The sequence below is a fragment of the Pseudophryne corroboree genome, chromosome 6, assembly GCF_028390025.1.
Source record: "Pseudophryne corroboree isolate aPseCor3 chromosome 6, aPseCor3.hap2, whole genome shotgun sequence".
NCBI classification, from domain to species: domain Eukaryota; kingdom Metazoa; phylum Chordata; class Amphibia; order Anura; family Myobatrachidae; genus Pseudophryne; species Pseudophryne corroboree.
Genome location: NC_086449.1, coordinates 372890351 through 372911794, shown reverse-complemented (window position 1 = coordinate 372911794; position 21444 = coordinate 372890351). Strand labels below are relative to the sequence as shown.

The window sequence follows — 21444 nt, the reverse complement described above, 5'->3', positions numbered from 1 at the left end:
TTGAAGGGGAGGGGGGGGCACAGACCTGGGAACCCGCTAGGCCCCACCAACAAGCCAAGCCCGGTAATCAGTACCCGCTCCCAACCTTCTCAGCACCACTGTATGTAACTTTGGATTTTGACAGACAATATAGGGCCTGATGCAGAGGCACGCACAAATTGTACGCTATTTTGATGTTCCTTGAGTTGAGCAATTGTTTTCCACTGCACATGCAGAGAAAATTCAGAAACCCACTACAGCGCATGCATTACCCTGAATGTACTCACAAAGGCATTGTTGTATACTGCTCAGATAAGATCAGAAGTAGTGTAACAATGCGATGGATGGTGACTAGGAGGTGGCCTGAGGTGATATAGAAGTGTCGTGTGGGAGTGTCAGTGAGAGCGGCTACACTCCCAGATGCATAGCCCCTTCTCCAGAGGCCATGTTCAAACAGAGAAACTGCCTCTGCCATGGGGTAGATGCAAGTGTTGACAGTGCACTCGTTAGTATCCACTCGGCGGATTGCGATGTTACTGCGTGCACAGGCGTTAAAAGTGGGCGTCTCAGGGCTAGAACTTTCAGGTGCTCAATAGTACATAAGGCATGTTTGCATATTATCGCACCCGCTGCTTTGGCAATAGATTTCACACAGTAGCGTCCAACTCTAAATCCCCCATAGTTGTTATTTCCTTATTTATTTGGTATATGTCTGTATCACAGAATTATTAAGGGTAAAATAGGATTTTCCACATCCTACAGTATGTACACAGTGATAATAAATAATGGGTGTAACCTGCGCAGATGATAACTATTGGATAAGCAGTGCCAACAGCTTACATTCAGACTAGACAAAAAGTTTTTATGCTTCTCTGGACAACTGACAGAAAAAGTCATCTCATTGTACCAAGCTGCTAATTACATGATTACTGTATATAAATAAAATAAATATGTTAATATTAATAGTAATGAATACTTTTATTTTTCAATCTTTCAGGTTCGTGCCTATGGACCTGGCCTGAAAGGTGGGTTTGTGGGTAAGCCAGCTCCATTTGCAATTGACACCAAAGGAGCTGGTACAGGAGGTCTTGGTCTGACAGTAGAAGGACCATGTGAGGCCAAGATTGAGTGCCAGGATAATGGGGATGGATCCTGTTCAGTTTCATACTTACCAACAGAACCAGGAGAGTATTCTATCAACATCTTATTTGCGGAGGCTCACATTCCTGGCTCACCCTTCAAGGCTGACATCAGGCCTGTGTTTGATCCCAGCAAAGTGACAGCCAGTGGGCCTGGCCTAGAAAGAGGAAAAGCTGGCGAGGTGGCCACCTTTACTGTGGACTGCTCCAAAGCTGGTGATGCTGAGCTCACCATTGAGATTCTATCAGATTCAGGAGCTAAAGCTGAAGTTCTCATTCAGAACAACAGTGATGGGACCTATAGTATTACCTACATCCCATCATGCCCTGGGGCATACACAATCACCATCAAATATGGAGGACATGCAGTACCCAAATTCCCTGTCCGGGTAAATGTAGAACCAGCTGTGGACACCAGTGGAGTGAAGGTTTTCGGCCCAGGAGTGGAACCCAGAGGTTAGTAAGAAGGGGAAGAAAAATACTTGGGTATGTCATATGGAGAATGTATAAAAACAGGGGTGGGTGGTTTAGAAATGAACATCTGTACTTTCTCTGGCCTAAGCATCAGGTATCTTGAATGATATAACCCAGAATGATGTTCATGGTACTTTATAAATGCAATATATTCAGTTGTATTCTCCCTCCCTTCTTTCAGGTGTACTTCGTGAGGTTACCACAGAATTTACTGTGGATGCCCGCTCTTTAACCAAGACTGGGGGTAGTCATGTGACCACCCGTATCATCAGCCCTTCAGGTGCTGTAACTGACAGCTTGATATCTGACAATGGGGATGGCACATATCATGTGCAGTATACAGCATATGAAGATGGTAAGCTCCAGGCAGAATATTTATACCAAGCTGTATCAAGATCTTAAGATCATGCTTGTAGCTCGGTATTTCAATGTCTTGCATTGTGAGGATTAAGGTAAAAGTTTGGCAGATGTGCATATTGGGTTGTCACGCCATCATTTTAAAATTGCAGACTGTAAAGGTGCATAGAAATCTGGGCATCCTTGAGGTATGCAGTTTTCACCAGTTTTCAAACAAATAACTCATAAACCTAAAGTGTAAATTCATGAAAATTGTCACATGCTGCAGCTTTTTAATGAACCAATATTGATATTCATTCTCTATTGTGCTAATAAATGTACAGTGTAAAAAGATAATTTACCGCAGTTTATTGTATCCCTGGGGACTATCCAATTAGCCCCGATAAGCAGGTGCGAGCCACGGCTTATCAGGGATTCTGTTTCACCTGTCTGGCGAAACAAAATAGTGTGAAAACAGGGCTGCAGACGTGAAAACACGCAGGTTTTTTTTTACAGGAGATCTAACTGGATAGCCTGTAAAAAAACATATTGGAAAAATCGTGAAAAACAGACGTTTTTCACGCTGGATGTTTTATCATGCCTTATTGGATACCTCCCATAGTCTGCTGAGTGTGTAGTGTATGAACAGGTAGTCTCCTGCTAAGTGTCTGAATGTCTCATTGTCGTAAATGTCCTTTAAAAGTACTAATTTCCTTTTTTGTAATATATAAAAAAAAATGAAATGATTGTATACTGTATATACTTTATGGTATATTCTCAGTGCTACTTTTTATTGGTAACAGTAGTCAGGAGTGAAGAAGTGAAAGTGTTCGGTGAAGTAGAGGATGGCAACTGTGAGCGGTATCACAGAACGCTAAACCCTCTTTGTACCTTTACCAGTCGGAGAAAATAAATCAGCAGGCCTTTATGTTTTTTTCTTCTTTAGTCACTCACATACACAATATTAGGCAAATCTTATGCCTCAATACTAAGCCAACTGACAGCGGTGCTATTATTGCTATAATGTTATTTTGAGTGGACATTGTTTCATTTGTCCCTTTTGGATCACAGGTGTTCATTTGGTTGAGGTCCTGTATGATGAAGTTCCAGTGCTTAAGAGCCCATTCCGTGTCACTGTCACTGAGGGCTGTGATCCATCCCGTGTACGAGCATACGGCCCGGGGCTAGAAGGTGGATTGCTTAACAAGTCTAATCGCTTTACTGTTGAAACCAGGTAAGGGTGTGGATTATACTGCCAGAATGTGTAATAAACTCACCTCTGCGTCCCATAATACCGTTATCTGCTGCATTTATTTGCTTTTTTTTTAATTCAGGGGAGCTGGAACTGGGGGTCTTGGCCTTGCAATTGAAGGGCCTTCTGAAGCAAAAATGTCATGTAAGGACAATAAAGATGGCAGCTGTGGCGTGGAGTACATCCCTTTCACACCAGGAGAGTATGATGTTAATATTACTTTTGGAGGTCGACCAATCCCAGGTAAAGCAAATGCAGTGCAGTACATAGAGCCTACCTACAGTACTTCTCATGTACACACAAAGATAGCACATTGTGAACTGGTGTGTAATTACTGACTCATTGACTCTTGCAGGAAGCCCTTTTCGTGTGCCGGTAAAAGATGTTGTTGACCCTAGCAAAGTGAAGTGTTCAGGTCCTGGGTTGGGGGCTGGTGTGAGAGCACATGTCCCACAGAACTTCACTGTAGACTGCAGCAAAGCTGGACTTGCACCACTAGAAGTGCTGGTGCAAGGACCATCAGGTACTTGAATAGCATGAAAAAATGAAAGAATAGAAGGGGAAAGGGGATCATTTCCTGCAAAATAATGAGAATTATCTTTTTCTTTACATTGACTTCCTTAGGTTTGGCAGAGCCAGTGGATGTACGAGACAATGGTGATGGGACTCACACTGTACATTATACTCCAGCCACAGATGGACCATACACGGTATCTGTGAGATATGCGGACCAGGAAGTGCCACGAAGGTCAGATGTTCATCCTGCCTAATACTGCTCATAACAGTAGTCATTCTAATTGTCCATGTAAATATACTAGCAGCTGCAATAAAACATATTTTTGTCTACAGCCCATTTAAGATCAAGGTACTGCCTACGCATGATGCAAGCAAAGTGCGTGCCAGTGGCCCAGGCCTCAACACAGCAGGTATCCCAGCCAGCCTGCCTGTTGAATTTACCATTGATGCCCGTGATGCGGGCGAGGGGCTTCTGACTGTTCAAATTCTGGTGAGTATGCCGGTCAACTTACCTCATAAACTTGAAACGCCATAAAAATGTTTTCAATTATTTTTCATTACCTCTGCCTCTTACCGCCTTCCCTGAGCTAAACAATACTACATTCAGTTGAATTCTACTCACTGTTTCCTTTAAATTGTACTAATTAATCTACTTACATTTTCCCTACACTTTAGACTGTTTCATATACAGTAGCTTCCACCTATGGTTGAATATAGTTACAGTTATTTTCTATTATAAAAGGTACCTAAAGTAACATGTTCATACAAGATTTACATTAGCTTCCATATACTGTACAAGCCTTCAGCTACTTATTTTATTGATTTCTGACATGATTTCACTGATTATAACCTGTTTCTGGAACTAGCTACAAGAGTTGAAAATGGTACAAAAAAAGGTGGCATTACTGTGTACAGTTGGGTACCATCAGAAAACAAGCACTGGCACAGGGGCGCATTAAGAGAGGAGGAGGCCCGGGTGCAGCCTCTTCCGTTCGGGCCCCCTCCTCTCTAACGGCAGCGCTGAATCTGAGCACTAGAGCGCTCAGACTCTACTGCGCATGCGCAGATCACCGGGAAAATGGCGCTGCGGCCATTTTCCCTGAGATTTCTCTACTGCGCATGCACAATACTCCGTGAAAATGGCCACTGGGTCATTTTCACAGAGTTTTAATACTGCCGTGGACATCGCTGCGGGACTCCAGAGGGGTGAGTATTTAGAAAATGGGTGCAGCGTGTGCGGTGGGGGCCCCCTCTGGACTCAGGGGCCCGTGTGCACTGCACATACTGCACCCATTATAGAAACGCCAGTGCACTGGCAGCAGTATACAGATTATAGTGTGCATGTATCAAGTGGTGATAACCGTTATTTTCAGAGATTGTAACTGCTTTTCTAAAATGTATTAAAAAGCTGATGAGAAGAAATGCTTGTGTAAATAATGCTGCCACCATAAGTAGCTATAGCGGCATAGCAATATGGGGCACTTTCAAAGCAAAGAAAAGCTGAATTTGTCACCACTTGTCCCCTATCTGAGGATGATGCTATGTGTACTTACACTTTTCTGCCGCCTGCTCCAGAATTCCACACACTTGCACAGTTCATCTGCAGTGAGATCTCGTGGTTATTCAAGATCTCGCACATGAGCATTTGGGTCATCCAGGAGCAGTAAGCTTATGTGCTACAGGACTCAGGGGTCTATTTACTAAGCCTTGGCTGGAGTTCAAATGGACGGAGATAAAATACCAGCCAACCAGCTCTTAACTGTCATTTTTTAAACCCAGCTTCTGACATGGCAGGAGCTGATTGGCTGGTACTTTATCTCTATACACTTTATCTCCATTCAAGGCTTAGTACATAGACCCCTTAGTGAAATCACCAGAGGGGGGTTTATCCCCCACTCTGGTAGCTAACTTATTAATTCTTCTAGGTGCTATTACTTCCTGCTTCGTCTCAAAAAACAGATGAGCTTAATTTCTGTATTAATAAATGTACTATTAATTATTTCCCCCCATAGTTTTATAACTGTTGTAAGACTAAAACTCCCAGCATGTGGTGATCAGTCATTTTCAGAGTTTTCTCTGATTATAGCATAACTGAAAAAAGTTTTGTCTACTGTTTCCTTTCTTATTGCCATGAAACGGTTAATAGAAACTCTGCTTATCTACGAACACAATCCCTGTCCATATGGTATATTTATAAAAACAAGTGACCCCTAGTATGCTTCTAGAGCAGCTGGAAGATTTGTACATCCCATTAAAATGAGCTCATTCATATTTAGGCTTTGCTGAGAGTGGACAGTAAATCTCCATCTAGTGGGAGATGGGAGAAGTTCGTCTGAATGTTTCGTATAACTGCAGAACAAGGGGCATGACCTAAAAGTGTTCCATTAGTGTGCCTAGCTTACACTGAGTATACAAACGCTCCAATTTATTGCAAATAATAAAAGTAAACAAGTTATATTAGAATATTATTATTATTATTATTCAAATTCTTAAGAAAATCTACACTGTTCAGGTTTGCATAATACAACTAATATCATAACTGCTCTTAAGTGTTTCAGATTACGCTTTTAACTTTTCAATTTCTCGATTGTTTAGCTATAAGGAAGCATTGTTATGTCCTCATCAAACTATAACAAAATTATCAAAGGGAAAAACTTACTTTCATTTTGTTGATTCCATAACTTATATATACAAACTTACATTCTGTAACAGGGAGACTGCCGGTTTAAAATAAATAGACGGGAATGTAATGGAGAAGATGGAACTCAGTCAGTATAAGGACTAATCCTTAGCAAACCGTCACCATCTGGCAAGAGTGAAATATTCACACAGGCATTAGTGAGTCACGCAGCTCTGGATATCTGATATTCTGCAGACAGAAATGGGACCTTTCCATCTTTAGGACATGATTAAAAAAAGATGAAGGGACATTACGAGTTAGTGATATCTAGATAGCTAGTGACCTACAGTTGTGTCTATATATACTGTATATCTCTATATTACATCTCATTTTGGAATATATTATTTTGTCACTGTGGTAAATGTAATGTCTTTGTTTTAGTTTCACATAATGCTGTATATGGTATTTTCATACAATGTATATTGTAGCAATGTGCATAAATGTCGCTATATTAATCTAGATCTGCCCCTCTCATTTGGAAACCAACATAGTACCACAGGGCTGATCAGTTTCTTACTTTCCCTCAGGACCCAGAAGGAAAGCCAAAGAAAGCTAATATTCGAGGGAATGGTGATGGTACCTACACAGTATCTTATCTGCCAGACATGGCAGGGAGATATACTATTACCATCAAGTATGGCGGAGATGAAATCCCTTACTCTCCTTTCCGTATTCATGCTGTACCGACAGGAGATGCCAGCAAGTGCTTAGTGACAGGTGAGCTCCAGGATAAGTCTTCATCAGGAACTGTAATCTATACATCTTCATATCACACATGTAATTCCTAATATGATCTCCATTTCTTCCCCAGTGTCTATTGGAGGACATGGATTAGGTGAGTTGTTTAATTAATCACAGCTGTGAAACAGTATGTGAAAGATGACCAATACAATGTATACTTGATGTTTAATTCACACTGAGCATTAACTGTTCATTTATTGGGTTATTTATATAACATGTGATGCTTTGGCACACGTGCATGTTAATACTTGCGTAGCTGGTGATTAGTAAATATTGCTGTTTCTCTGGGCCCTTAGGAGCATGTCTAGGTCCCACTATTCAGATTGGAGAAGAGACTGTCATCACAGTGGATGCCAAAGCTGCAGGAAAGGGGAAAGTTACCTGCAAGGTGTCTACACCAGATGGGGCAGAACTGGATGTAGATGTGGTGGAAAACCAAGATGGCACTTTTGATATTTATTACACTGCACCTGAGCCAGGGAAATATGTCATCACCATCCGATTTGGTGGAGAACAGATTCCCAACAGTCCCTTCCATGTGGTGGTAAGTTTCCAGTGCATGGTGAGAGGGGCTACACATGTAACACTCCCCATGTAACTTGTGCTTTCCCAGACATGTAACTAATGACTTCCCTCCCTCCTGCCAGGCTTGTGATACCATTCCCATCATAGAGGAGCCATGTGACACTGTGCAGCTACAGCAGCCCTATGCTGCACACCTCCCCGGCTATCCAACTCACTGGGTATAACAGAGAGAACTCTATTATTATAACGCTCTCATTCTAGATCTCTGAACTCCACCCATTACTTTCCTATATGCAGATTCTCTTACTGGCTTTATCTTCTGTCTCATGTTTCCGGCATACCTCGTGGTGATAGATCAGAGTCCTGTAATACAATTCTCTAATACATTTTGGCCTATGTAAAATGTACAGTGGGTACCCTTTAAATATTGTTTATAAAAGAGGTAGAAAAACATGCCAAATGCAACTGACATAATAACGAGCTTCATCACAGAAACATCCAATTTATTATAACAGTATATATTGGTGGCTGGACATTATAATGGTAAAACTGTGGCTTCCCTATGCCTACACTGTTGAAGAAATGTAGTCTAGAGCAGGCATTCCCAACCTCAGTTCTCAATGCAACCTTACAGTGCAGGTGTTAGGGATATCCAGGCACAGATGGTTACATCAAAATAACTGAGGTACTACTTAAGGCATCTGTGCTCAAGCATGGATATCACTAAAACCTGGACTGCTAGCGTGCCTAGAGGACCAAGGTTGGTAATGCCTGATCTAGAGCATATAATGCTTATGGAATAAGCTTAGATTTAAAATAGATGTAATATTTTAAATTTGTCTTTGTTAGCATTCTTGACATCCAGTTTAGCACTGAAAATCTCCACAACACTGATATTGTGAGCCTTATAAATCAGAAATCCTAAATTCCCTTTATTATGGAAGCCTAGAAGGACAGAAAACTCCCAGACTGACTGTACATTGCTCTGATTTTATCAATAATCGTTTTCCTGGATACTCATCTATCCTGCATCTTATTACTCTTAAACTGTACTTGTGATACTCTTGTTCTTTATTTTTCATCCTGGGCAGTGGAATATAAAATCATTCATCTTCATTATTATTTGCTTTTTGCTTCTTACAGTCACCTTTGCTTTACAACTTATGATACTTTGACATAGCTTTACTTTGTGTTATGTTTTATTCTGATTTTTTGTTTTACTGTTTACTGAATTATGTTATTTTCTGATTATCTTTTTTTGTATTGTCATTTTCTGTGAGGGATTAGATCATTTATAATTCTCCTTTTACCTCTGCAGGCAACAGAGGAGCCTGTCGTTCCTGTTGATAATTTGGATACCATGCTCAGGCCATTCAACCTAGTCATTCCTTTCACTGTGCAGAAAGGAGAGATTACAGGTATAGTTTATGAGCCAAGAGAACAGGACTCTATCAGTACGTAGCACTTTACCCTTTTCTATCACCTATGTTCCTAATAACAACAGAAACTGATCCACTCATTTTTAAATAGTGCAAAAAGAAATATAAACTGTTTAGAGACAAGTGCCAAGAAGAAAGACACATCCATATATAAGATTCTTTGATATATCACTTAGAAAATTTTGCAAGAAAATATCTAACTTTCCTAACCAGCCTCTTGTAAGTTAATTGGGGTGGGGCTGTAATGGTGGTTGGTATCCCGGAGGTGAGCATGCCGCTCCCGGAATCCTGCATGTGGGAATAGCCCCTGCTAGCCGGCATTCCGGCTGTCGGCATTGTAAGCGGTCAGGATTCCGGCGTCGGTATCCTGACCGCCGGGATCTCGTCCACTGGCAAATCAACTACATCCTGTTGATTGTAGCTCATTATCATTTTGTTCCCATAATTTATTTTAGTACAAGACAAGTTACTTTACTATAGATGATATGGAAAAAGGGCACACGCATCGACTATTTATTCCCAACAAAACAATGGAGCATTTATATTTTCTAATGCAGCCAATAAAACAACCCAGTTCCAAACTTCACAAACCTGAAGCCATGTCTTTCATCTGTCTGTTTATCTAGGGGAAGTACGCATGCCTTCTGGTAAAACCGCTCGACCCAATATCTCTGATAATAAAGATGGCACAGTGACTGTGAAATTTGCTCCAGTGGAGAAGGGATTACATGAAATGGACATAAAATATGATGGAAACCACATTCCAGGTAAATCATGTATGAGATGACAATGACCGATCAAGTATATGTATGATGCTAGTTAAGTGACGGTAGCCTAATGAGGACATATTACTGTGTGTGAGGGATAAGGTATCCAGTTTATGACAGCAATGGGAAGCACACTTATGCAAGCTGATACAGGAGGGTATTGGGTAATTTAGAAACATTTGTTGACTTTTTACTTCTAGGGAGTCCATTGCAGTTTTATGTAGATGCCATGAACAGCCGACATGTGAATGCGTATGGACCAGGCCTTAGTCATGGGATGGTAAACAAACCAGCCACATTCACCATCGTTACAAAGGATGCTGGAGAAGGTATGTGACTTCAGATATTGAAATCTGAGTACACTCTTTTTTAATGCTAACATAATATACCAATATGTAATATTTGAGAGTTACATGTTCATTTTACTATTTGTGTTCCTGTTTATTACAAAATATAGTCATTTGCAGAGTGCAAATGATTAAAAGGAATTACTCTTTTTTTTTCTCCTAACACAGGTGGCTTATCACTGGCCGTGGAAGGTCCATCCAAAGCAGAAATCACATGCAAGGACAATAAGGATGGTACATGCACTGTGTCCTACTTGCCTACAGCCCCTGGAGACTATAACATAATTGTGAGATTTGATGACAAGCACATCCCAGGCAGTCCTTTCACAGCTAAGATTACAGGTGAGGAGAATGGAATATGACATAGTTTGGTCAAACACGGTAATTAACCACTACTGCTAATAGGTTCGCTAAGGGCTATCCAATTAGCCCAGATTTGCGGCACATATTGGGGATTATGCTTCGGGTGCCTCAAGTACCCGAAGCATAATCTGCAATAAGCAGCCGTTGGAGCCTTGATAACACATGGGATCAGGAACTTATCCCGGATTCCTTGTGTTATCTCACAATAGCGGGTCCTTTTCGCATATAATCGGATAATACGATAATGACCATTGGTCAAAAATCTTAGCAGCCGAAAAAAGGATTGCACCTAATAGGATACACCTCTTAGTCAATACGTTAGGGTCCCAGAGATAATCATAACATCTACAGTTTAGTTAGAAAGTTCACTGCTGAATGTTTGATTACTGTAGTTTATATATTGTGCTGTTTAATACTATATATAGTATTAAACTTTTTTCTGTTGTAGTAGCATACAATACTCTATTCAAACCTTTAAATCTAGTATTAAATGGAGTTTACTACTACGCCTAATCTGCTGGATCCCTGGAGCATCCGACAGTCTGCAGTCTGTATTCTACTACCAATGGCTTGACTCAGTAGTTGCCTATGCCTCTTCCCTGGTGCAAGCACCCTTCACATACTTTAGGGTCTACACTATGGAGAAGTCTCAGCTACTGCTCTCTGTTTGACTTACGCAAGTGCATGTAATATACCGAAAATCTGCTTAGGAGCTGTTGTAATTGAATCTTCAGTGATCTGGTGGTTATCATAACATGTCGCCTGTTTTCATCTTAACATAATACATTTAATACTAGATTTTATGCTTTCACTTAAGTTCTTCTTTACAAATTTGCTAATATATCTTGTAACATATTGTACTAAAACTGTCTTATTAGGTGATGACTCCATGAGAACGTCTCAGCTCAACGTGGGGACCTCTACAGATTTTTCCCTTAAGATCACAGAGACAGATCTAAGCCTGTTAACTGCCAGTATCAGAGCCCCATCTGGCAATGAGGAGCCATGTCTGCTTAAGAGACTGCCAAACAGGCACATTGGTGAGAGAACAAAGCATCACACGTTACACTAAAGGAACAGACGGACAACTCAGAACATTTAAGCATTTGAGAAAAAGCATCACATGGCACAGGGCTGATGATAGAATATGACAACTACATACTGTATATCATATGACCATTATGTTACAGTAATGCTTAATGTTACTACACTGCACATATTAAGATGCTTTTAATATGTTAAAAGCTTGTGTCAATTTCTTATTCACAAAGATAAGTTGTGTTTCATGGAGTAAATTTGCTGTATACCATTAATCATGCAAGGCAATCATCTTAGACTACTGTGTTTTATCTACTACAGGAATCTCCTTTACCCCGAAAGAGGTTGGAGAACATGTGGTCAGTGTAAAAAAGAATGGAAAACATGTTACTAATAGTCCCTTCAAGATCATGGTGGGACAGTCTGAGATCGGAGAGGCAAGCAGGGTGAAAGTATCAGGGAAGGGACTGCTGGAAGGTTTAACGTTCGAGGTGTCTGAATTCATAGTTGACACCAGGAATGCAGGTAAATGCAGTTCATTTTAAATTGCTAATTATGCTCATTGTAATTCCTCTGATATACTCTTCAAATTTCTGAATCTGTCTGTTTGCGTCTAAGGGTATGGAGGTTTAGGTTTGTCCATTGAAGGCCCAAGCAAAGTGGATATAAACTGTGAAGATGTGGAAGATGGAACATGTAAAGTGTCTTATTGTCCTACTGAGCCTGGAACATACATTATAAATATCAAGTTTGCAGAAAAACATGTGCCAGGTGTGTGGAACAAGTTACATACATATGTCATGCATGTTGTATGTCAGTGACACATTACCATCCACTTTGGTACTCCGCAACAAGCACCTTCTAACATCATGGATCCAATCACTCAAGTAAATTAAATAATAAGCATACATATCTCTAACATTAAAATAGAAACTGATGGGAGGATACATTAAAATAAACAAACAGAACCAGAGGTGTAAGTTTATACCAAGGGCCCGGAGGCAAAATATTCACTTTCACTGCCTACATCCAAATCCCAGCAGCACTCAGACACACACTCCCCCTATACCCATATTCACTATTAACACCCCAGCAACACCCAGACATACATCCTCTCCCCATCCCGCCTTCACTGCCAACACCCCAGCAGCACCCACCAGAACTGGATAAAGGCTTTGGGGGTTCTTAAGACTAAGGGGCCCTAAAGGGCAAAATTTTAGACCCCTGGATCAGGTGCTTCTGCAGCAAGCCTTCAGTGTGTACATCAAAAGGACATTTCATGTCACGCACAGACTCTGGGGTGGGGGACCTGTGAGAGGGATGACCATGGCACATGCTAATTCGTGCTCTAGGGCGCATAAAGCAGAACCTAGGGCAATGGAGGAAATCATGGTGTCCACTTTAGGGCTGGCATCCGAAGGTGACCGCCTTCCATTGACTCCTGTATTTACGCCCCTGAACAGAACACCTTAGGCTTGTTGTAGATCACATACTGGAAAATTCGGTAATAATTCATATCAGAGACACTTCTTTCTAACTTCTTCTTGGGACATATACTACACAAACACTGACAAACCTTTTTCATGTTCCTTGCAGGGAGTCCATTCATGGTGAAGGTAACCGGTGAAGGGCGTATGAAAGAGAGCATAACCAGAAGACGCCAGGCCCCCTCTATTGCCAGCATAGGCAGCACATGTGACCTCAATCTGAAGATTCCAGGTAAGTTCATTAAAACAAACATACAGTACAGAATGACGGCAATCAATAATATAATTTATATTTGCACGATTTTATTACAACCAAATAAAATACCAATAGAGGATACGTTATCCAGAAACCTATTATCCAGTTATTGCTTCTCAGTACAAATGTCAACATACAGATATGATCATAGCGTGTTCCCTCTTCCAGCACTGTCGAAAAATGTAATAAGGATCAGAATGCCAGGGATATTATGGGGAAATGAAAGGGTATTTTTATTTAATTAAGTTAGAATATATTAGGCATTATCTTCCAATTTAGGCAATAAACCCATATCCAGAAAACCCTACATTCCAAACATTCCAATGAATATATCCTATATATGTGTAAAGTAATTATACTATAACAATAGGATAGCTTTTACATCTGAATGAGATGAAAGAATACAACTAACTTGAGACACATTGTAAAAATATTGACTTATTGGTTCATTAATACCTTTATTTCTACATAAATGTCATATTGATTAATTTAAGCTTGGTAAAATTGGGCCTCAAATAAGAAAAATGTGATTTGAAGACAAAAAATGAAAATCTGTTTTGTTTTTTAATCAATATTAGTGTTAAACGCTTTCCTGTTTCTTCTCTCCTCATCTTGCTTTAGGCAACTGGTTCCAGATGGTCTCAGCGCAGGAACGCCTTACACGCACTTTCACACGCAGCAGCCACACTTATACACGCACTGAACGCACAGAGATTAGCAAAACACGTGCAGGAGAAACAAAGCGAGAAGTGAGGGTGGAGGAATCTACACAGGTTGGAGGTGACCCTTTTCACAATGTGTTTGGGGACTTTCTTGGCCGGGAGAGCCTGGGCTCATTCAGCAGTATTGCACGACAGGAAGGTCAGTACTACAGAGTAACACAGCACTCATTGCTGTTACCAAAAGAGTACATTTCTTTTATCTCAGTGAGGAAAGTTGTGTAATCTATAAACAGTGTTAAACTGTATTTGCCTTCTGTTTCAGGTGAATCAGGTCATCAGGATATGACAGCTCAGGTGACCAGCCCTTCTGGAAAAACAGCAGATGCAGAAATCATTGATGGCGAAGACAGTACATATAGTGTGCGGTTCGTACCACAGGAGATGGGAGCTCACACCGTTAGTGTCAAGTACAGAGGCCAACATGTTCCTGGCAGTCCTTTCCAGTTCACAGTTGGCCCCATGGGTGAAGGTGGTGCCCACAAAGTCAGGGCAGGAGGCACTGGCTTGGAGAGGGGAGTAGCAGGAGTTCCAGGTAAGTAATTATGAGATATTCAATGAGATATAAATAATATACTTTAAGTAGGATGGTGTTCAAAATGTTCTTTATGGTAACTGTGGTTTAATCTGCACAGCTGAATTCAGCATATGGACACGAGAGGCAGGAGCTGGTGGTCTGTCTATCGCAGTAGAAGGACCTAGCAAAGCAGAGATCTCCTTTGAAGACCGTAAAGATGGGTCCTGTGGAGTGTCCTACATTGTACAGGAAGCTGGTGAGTGCAAAAGACAGATCAACATAGGAAAATATCTAGAAGTTTGATGCTAAATGAGTTTAAAGCGAATATGTCATGGGTTTTCTATTTGGCAGCATCAATAAAGCACCACCAAGTTAATTTTATATCTAATGTATATTGTTATACAGTATGTATTATATTTACCAATGGACACTTTACATTTCTAAATTAGCGATAAGTTTAAATTTCTATTGTAACTATTGGTATTCTTCTTATCATTGTAATGCAGGTGACTATGAGGTGTCTATCAAATTTAATGATGAACAAATCCCTGACAGCCCCTTTGTGGTACCAGTGGCCTCCCGCTCCGATGATGCCCGCAGATTAACTGTCACTAGCCTACAGGTGAGAAGTCATTATTTGAAATTTTACTACAAATATATGTTTAACCATAACGTAGCTTATTGGGTGGGAATCTTTAGAAACTCTTATATAACCTTTACAGGTATTATTTTGTGTACATTTCCAATTACATTTATTAATGTGTTTTAAGGGTTTCCATCACCTAAATTAATTACACTGTACTGCTTTACAGGAGACAGGACTGATAGTCAACCAACCAGCCTCATTCGCAGTACAGTTGAATGGAGCTCGTGGAGTGATAGATGCCAAGGTACACACACCATCAGGTGTGGTAGAAGAATGCTACGTGTCTGAAGTGGACAGTGGTAAGAGTAATGCTTCCCTTGGGTTGTCACAATGTTGCCTATTAAAATGTTTTTTATGCAATTAACGTTTTATTTTTTTTTGCACCTCCAGACAAATACTCAATCCGTTTCATTCCTCATGAAAATGGTGTACACTCCATTGATGTCAAGTTCAATGGACGTCACATCCCAGGAAGTCCATTCAAGATCCGTGTAGGAGAACAGAGTCAGGCAGGGGACCCTGGCCTTGTTACAGCCTATGGACCTGGGCTAGAGGGTGGAGTCACAGGTAAGAGTCACAAGTAATGAAATAATATGTTGATGACTGCAGACACTTGTATGTATGTTTGTAGTGCACTTTTTAATGAAAATGGAAGAATGCTACACAACCATGTATCTAGCTGGGGTGGTCTTCAGTTTGCCGGCTGTCGGGATCCCGGCGCACAGTATACCGGCGCCGGAATCCTGACGGGCGGGATTCTGGCGCCGGTATGCTGGCCGCCGGGAGCCCGGCCACTGGCATACCATACTACACCCATCTAGCTGTATTAGTATCAAACAGATAAGCATCTTGATTTATTTTTTATACTTAGTCGCTTTCACAAAAAACCTATATTAATTTTATCCGGACGCTTCTTTACCTGATAATCATTGTAACATTATTGAGTAATTCAGTAAAATTACAGTAGTTATGACATTAAAAGTGATGCATGTGGTGACATCACTAATCCTTTGCAATTGATAAACTAGGACATCCTTAATCCTGTGCATCTGATACAGACAGACATCATAATAGTATCCTAATACTAATAGTATCCTAATACTTGTCTTTCCTATCCTGTTTCTTACACAGGGAGACCTTCAGAATTTGTAGTGAACACCTTTAATGCCGGAGCTGGGTCTTTATCAGTGACTATTGATGGACCTTCCAAAGTGAAGTTGGACTGCCAGGATTCTACTGATGGTTATAAGGTCTCATATACTCCAATGGCACCTGGAAACTACCTGATATCTATCAAATATGGAGGACCCCAGCATATAGTTGGAAGTCCATTCAAGGCTAGGGTGACAGGTGAGTGCGAATAGACAATACGAGTAGTACCATCTCCTCTAACAAAATATATAAAACAAAACATAAATTAATTTTGCACATGCATGTTTAGATTGAACACTAAAAACTGGCTACTTAGAAAAGAAAATGAATAATAATCATTCTTCTTTCTATATACAGATGTGTCCTCACACACTATTGCTGCATTTGCACCATACATCCCTTCTTCGCACAAGTTCCTGAGCATCTTTTGTGTCTTAATCTCAATGTGATATGACAAAACCACTTCATGAGACTGCACTGATTATTTTATATGCAATCCTTGTATATCTATGTGCGACTGAGCCTGAATTAGCATAGAGTGCTATGAAGCAGCGGTCATGGCTTTTTTTTTAACATTAAGTTCTGTTGTTCTTTGTAAACAAATTCAGACTCAGTCATGCAGATATATAAGTGGCTTATATCAAATGAATTAGTGCAGTCTCTTGAGGCAGGTCTGTCATATCGCATTGCGATTAAGACGCATATTTGAGTGAAAAGCACGCTTGGCATTCGCGTGGCTCACTCACGTTGGGCATTTGCACCGCATGGCGTATTGAGGCTAGGTGTATGAGGGCACATCTGTATAACACCATGAATCTTCTGTCTCAATTCACTAGGCGTACGTCTTTCTGGTGGCCACAGTCTCCACGAAACATCCACTGTGCTGGTAGAAACCGTCACCAAATCCTCTGCTTCTGTGGGAGGCTATGGGATGGCAGTGCCTAAATTTACATCTGATGCTACCAAAGTGGTGTCCCGAGGCCCCGGCCTTTCAAAAGCTTTTGTGGGACAGAAAAACACCTTCACTGTAGACTGCAGCAAAGCAGGTGAGAGAGAGAGTGGCATTTTGTAGCAATTACAGTGAGTGTGCACCCGTTTTAGATTATATCATAACTCTTCTCTTTTTCTGTTTTCAGTGTATTGTGGTGCATTGTGTTCACAGTAAATTTCCATTTGCCTATTGCCAGAAGCCTTGATTTTATATGAAATATACTACTTCAATTTCTGCAGACTTTAATGTTATTTACCTGTGGGTTTCCAGAAATAGCTCCATATTAAAAAAATATGTTTATTGCTGGATTGGATTTGCAAGGAAAAAGCCATTGTTATAGTTGATTGATGAGATGCTTTTTTCTTTTTTAACCTGTTTACTGTTTATTCCCCAGGTACCAACATGCTAATGGTAGGAGTCCATGGGCCAAAGACCCCATGTGAAGAAGTATACGTGAAGCACATGGGAAATCGATTATACAATGTGACTTACACTGTAAAGGACAAAGGGGACTATATCCTCATCGTCAAGTGGGGAGACCAGAATGTTCCTGGAAGTCCCTTCCAAGTCTCAGTACCTTGAGAAGCTCATCTATGTCCTATTACTGATTTGCCAGTGAAGGACAGGCCCTTCCCCCTTTTATGCAAATGCACTGATTAAAAAAAAACTTTAATAGCATAAATTCACCAAGTGCCTTTGTTCATCCAACCTAAGGACTTTCCCATAGCATGAGGGCATGGTAATGGTTGGGGGGAAAAGGGAAACAAGCATGCACATCACCCACAATGTCCATGTCCTTCTGCTTTTTACAAAATCTTCCTTTATATTATGGTTGGTGTTTTATTTTTTAAAGTTGTTACCTGTTGTGTTTTATATGTGCTTTAACTGTTTTGTATTTTTATTTGAGGGGAGGGTATTTTTAGGGTGAAATGTTTAGGGGAGGCACCAGAGGTCATGGGGTCATTATATGGTGATGGTTGGCGATTGGCAAACTGTACAACCTTTCCATCTGGAATGCTAAACATTTGTTATTGTTTGTCTATTTACACAATGTGCACCTACAAGTTTCTAGTCACAACAGTATTACTGATGTTTGTGCAATACCGAAACACAAAGTCAAAGATAATTGTCCTAGAAACCAACCAATAATAGTTTAAAAGGGTTACTATAGATAAAATGCCTTGGCAATCTCAGACAAACATGACATGGCAGTTCATTGTTTTTATTATTATGTTCACTTCACTACTTTTAGCTTTTTTATTTTTTTATTCCCACATTCATTTTTGAGTGGGTAATTAGCTGGTCCATTCTGGAGATAAACATTTTAGCTTCAAATTGAAGCTTAGCTATTTGTATTAACTAATAGTAATTAACCTGTTTATATTACACACAGTGCACATCCCTCATTTATCTTACCGTTTATATTTTTCATCTTTGCATTCAACTCTATGACCTCTTATCTGGACAGTCTCTAAATAATATGATTGGTTGTCGTAGCACTGTTATAAGGGCAGAGCCAATATCACATGGCGCTTGCCATGTGACTGCATTTTCTAGGAAAGATATTTTCTATGCATCAAACACAATGTTCAAAACCTGTCATTTGATACTGATGTTTTGATTGGTGCATACTAAAGAAAATAAAGATGTATTGCTAATGTGCTTCATTGTGTGCAGTGATTTATTTCCTTGTATTTCTTCTTGTTTCAATGTGGTATCTTATATAGAGAGTAGAAGCAAAAGAACTGAGTTCATTGCTTTAGGTGTTAAAGCCCACAAGTGCCATGACTAAAGGTATTTTTTCCATGAGATTAGTCCTTTATCGTTGAAACATGAGGCCTGATTCAGAGATGCATGCAATTCTGTATGGATCTTGCAGTTTTTAGCAAACCCTATCTTATAGCAATTACAAGCAATTTACAGTCATACAGATGTCAGTCATATCTCTACTTGTGGCTGAGTGGTGTGTAGATGGAATTGCAGCTATTCAGAGATGAGTATATTAGACGGATCTCTTGCACCGAGACAGGGAACGTGCAAAACTGCAAATGCGAGCTGACAGTGATGATGGACACAAAGGGGTACATTTATGAAAGCTTCTAAAACAAAGAATTGGTGATGTTGCTCACAGCAACCAATCAGATGATGTCTATTATTTCTCTATTGCTTTTTAGAAAATGATAGCTAGCATCTGATTGGTTGCTATGGGCAATATCACCAATTCTCTGTTTTAGAAGCTGTAGTAAATTTTCTCCAGAGATTCTGAGCACAGGTGGAAATCTGTGTTTATTTCTGAACAGGGAAAGCTCCTGCTATTGTAGCCACTTTTATACCACTCTCAATAAGGCCCATAAATTCCACCCTTCATATTTGTAATAGGTCACATAGACTGCAGTAGGGGTGACCCAGGACACAGACTTATCACAAACCCTTCTGTCCCCCATCCCCCCGACTCCGTTTCAGTGGATAGCAGTCACCCTCTACCTGTTTGACCACCAAATGATAGACAGTATTAGTGACAGGGGTGTTTCTACAGAGGAGGGGGCCCATGTGCACCTCCGGGTGGGCCCCCTCCTCTGCACGGCGCTGTAGACGGCGTAGTAGACTCCGGCACTGTGCCGGAGTCTACTGCGCATGCGCAGATCTCCGGAAACATGGCACCCGCCATGATCCAGAGACCAATTTGGCTACCGCGCATGCGCAGCGGCCATTTTGGCGGCGATTTTCGCCGCGATTGCAGCTCCCGGCGCTGGACTCCGGAAAGGTAAGTATTAAAATGGGTGTAATGGGTGCGGTGTGGGCCCCCCCTGGACCCAGGGGCCCGTGTGCTCCGCACCCATTGCACCCATTATAGAAACGCCAGTGATTAGTGACCACAATATACTACAAACAGCATTATTGACCGACATATACTGCAGACAGCATTAGTGACTGCCATATATTACAGACAACATTAGTGAATGCCATATAATACAGACATTAGTGAATGCCATATAATACAGACAACATAAGTGACTGCCATATACTGCAGACAGCATTAGTGACTGCCATATATTACAGACATTAGTGAATGCCATATAATACAGACATTAGTGAATGCCATATAATACAGACAACATAAGTGACTGCCATATACTGAAGACAGCATTAGTGACTGCCATATATTACAGACATTAGTGAATGCCATATAATACAGACAATATTAAACTAATAACGGCAAGCTGGCGGCGCAGTAGTCCCCATAGGATTCTATGGGGATGTGTTATGTCTGCGCATGTACAATTTAACTTTCTGGTCAGAAACCAGTCAAGCAGCTGTTTATCTCGGAGATGTTTCGGCAAGAAGAGGATAATATATGCTGGTGGATGATATATGTTATTATTAATACATGTTATTATGAATAGATCTCAAACCTTAGTTTCAGTCCCAGAATTTTGTTCTGTTCTCTTTTCATCTCACGCTCCTTATTTAGCATAATTGCTCAGAGATTTGCATGTTGCAGTTCTTTGGATTTGCTCTTGCTGATATGTTCTGATGCTTGCATCTGACATACATAAAGCACAATACACTATTCACATTAATCTGAACCTTTGATAATTTATTCAAATACATATACAGCCCCCCGATAAAGTTCACTTATGACATTAATGGAGTATTGGGAAGAGTCATATTAATGTATTCTTTTGGTTTGCATATAGCAACTGCTAGCATGCTTTTGACATAATATAACATAAATATAGTGTAACCGCCTGTCACTATACCGCTGGTATGGAGTGTATAAGTAGACAGCTTATGCCCTCATTGATGCATTACTCTACCCTGTCTAGCTTATGGGCGTGACTAAGGGGTCGCCGCTCATGCAGGCTTTATAAGAATGTTTTTTCTTGTATGAATACAGGTGATGTTACATGGGTGTTTGTGCAGTGCAAATACAAGAAGCTTTGAGCCTGATCATCTCTATTCCAAACATATGTTCTCTTTATTAATAAACTCCTCCAGCACTAAAATTGGTTGCAAAACAATAAATGAAGAAATAGGAATTTAATTACCTACCGGTAAATCCTTTTCTCGTAGTCTGTA

General features: G+C 40.5%; 1 protein-coding gene across 7 annotated transcripts in view; it reads left to right on the top strand.

Moving 5' to 3' along the window:
* FLNC (filamin C) overlaps positions 1 to 19026 on the top strand; it is a 73404-nt gene extending 54378 nt beyond the window's left edge. For 6 of the 7 annotated variants that reach the window (XM_063926708.1, XM_063926707.1, XM_063926710.1 and 3 more), the window contains 27 exons: positions 977 to 1574; positions 1774 to 1947; positions 3000 to 3162; positions 3263 to 3423; positions 3536 to 3703; positions 3805 to 3928; positions 4030 to 4186; positions 6904 to 7093; positions 7188 to 7211; positions 7414 to 7661; positions 8961 to 9060; positions 9708 to 9848; positions 10049 to 10177; positions 10364 to 10537; positions 11437 to 11598; positions 11918 to 12121; positions 12215 to 12367; positions 13193 to 13315; positions 13961 to 14200; positions 14324 to 14593; positions 14694 to 14831; positions 15082 to 15197; positions 15388 to 15520; positions 15612 to 15788; positions 16353 to 16571; positions 17210 to 17419; positions 17759 to 19026. In XM_063926708.1, the coding sequence (XP_063782778.1) occupies positions 977 to 1574; positions 1774 to 1947; positions 3000 to 3162; positions 3263 to 3423; positions 3536 to 3703; positions 3805 to 3928; positions 4030 to 4186; positions 6904 to 7093; positions 7188 to 7211; positions 7414 to 7661; positions 8961 to 9060; positions 9708 to 9848; positions 10049 to 10177; positions 10364 to 10537; positions 11437 to 11598; positions 11918 to 12121; positions 12215 to 12367; positions 13193 to 13315; positions 13961 to 14200; positions 14324 to 14593; positions 14694 to 14831; positions 15082 to 15197; positions 15388 to 15520; positions 15612 to 15788; positions 16353 to 16571; positions 17210 to 17419; positions 17759 to 17946 (4884 nt within the window). In that variant the 3' untranslated portion in view covers positions 17947 to 19026. Of the gene's footprint in view, positions 1 to 976; positions 1575 to 1773; positions 1948 to 2999; positions 3163 to 3262; positions 3424 to 3535; positions 3704 to 3804; positions 3929 to 4029; positions 4187 to 6903; positions 7094 to 7187; positions 7212 to 7413; positions 7662 to 7764; positions 7861 to 8960; positions 9061 to 9707; positions 9849 to 10048; positions 10178 to 10363; positions 10538 to 11436; positions 11599 to 11917; positions 12122 to 12214; positions 12368 to 13192; positions 13316 to 13960; positions 14201 to 14323; positions 14594 to 14693; positions 14832 to 15081; positions 15198 to 15387; positions 15521 to 15611; positions 15789 to 16352; positions 16572 to 17209; positions 17420 to 17758 lie in introns of all 7 variants that reach the window. The other variant, XM_063926713.1, reaches the window with a different exon arrangement.
* The last annotated feature ends 2418 nt before the right edge of the window (positions 19027 to 21444 follow it).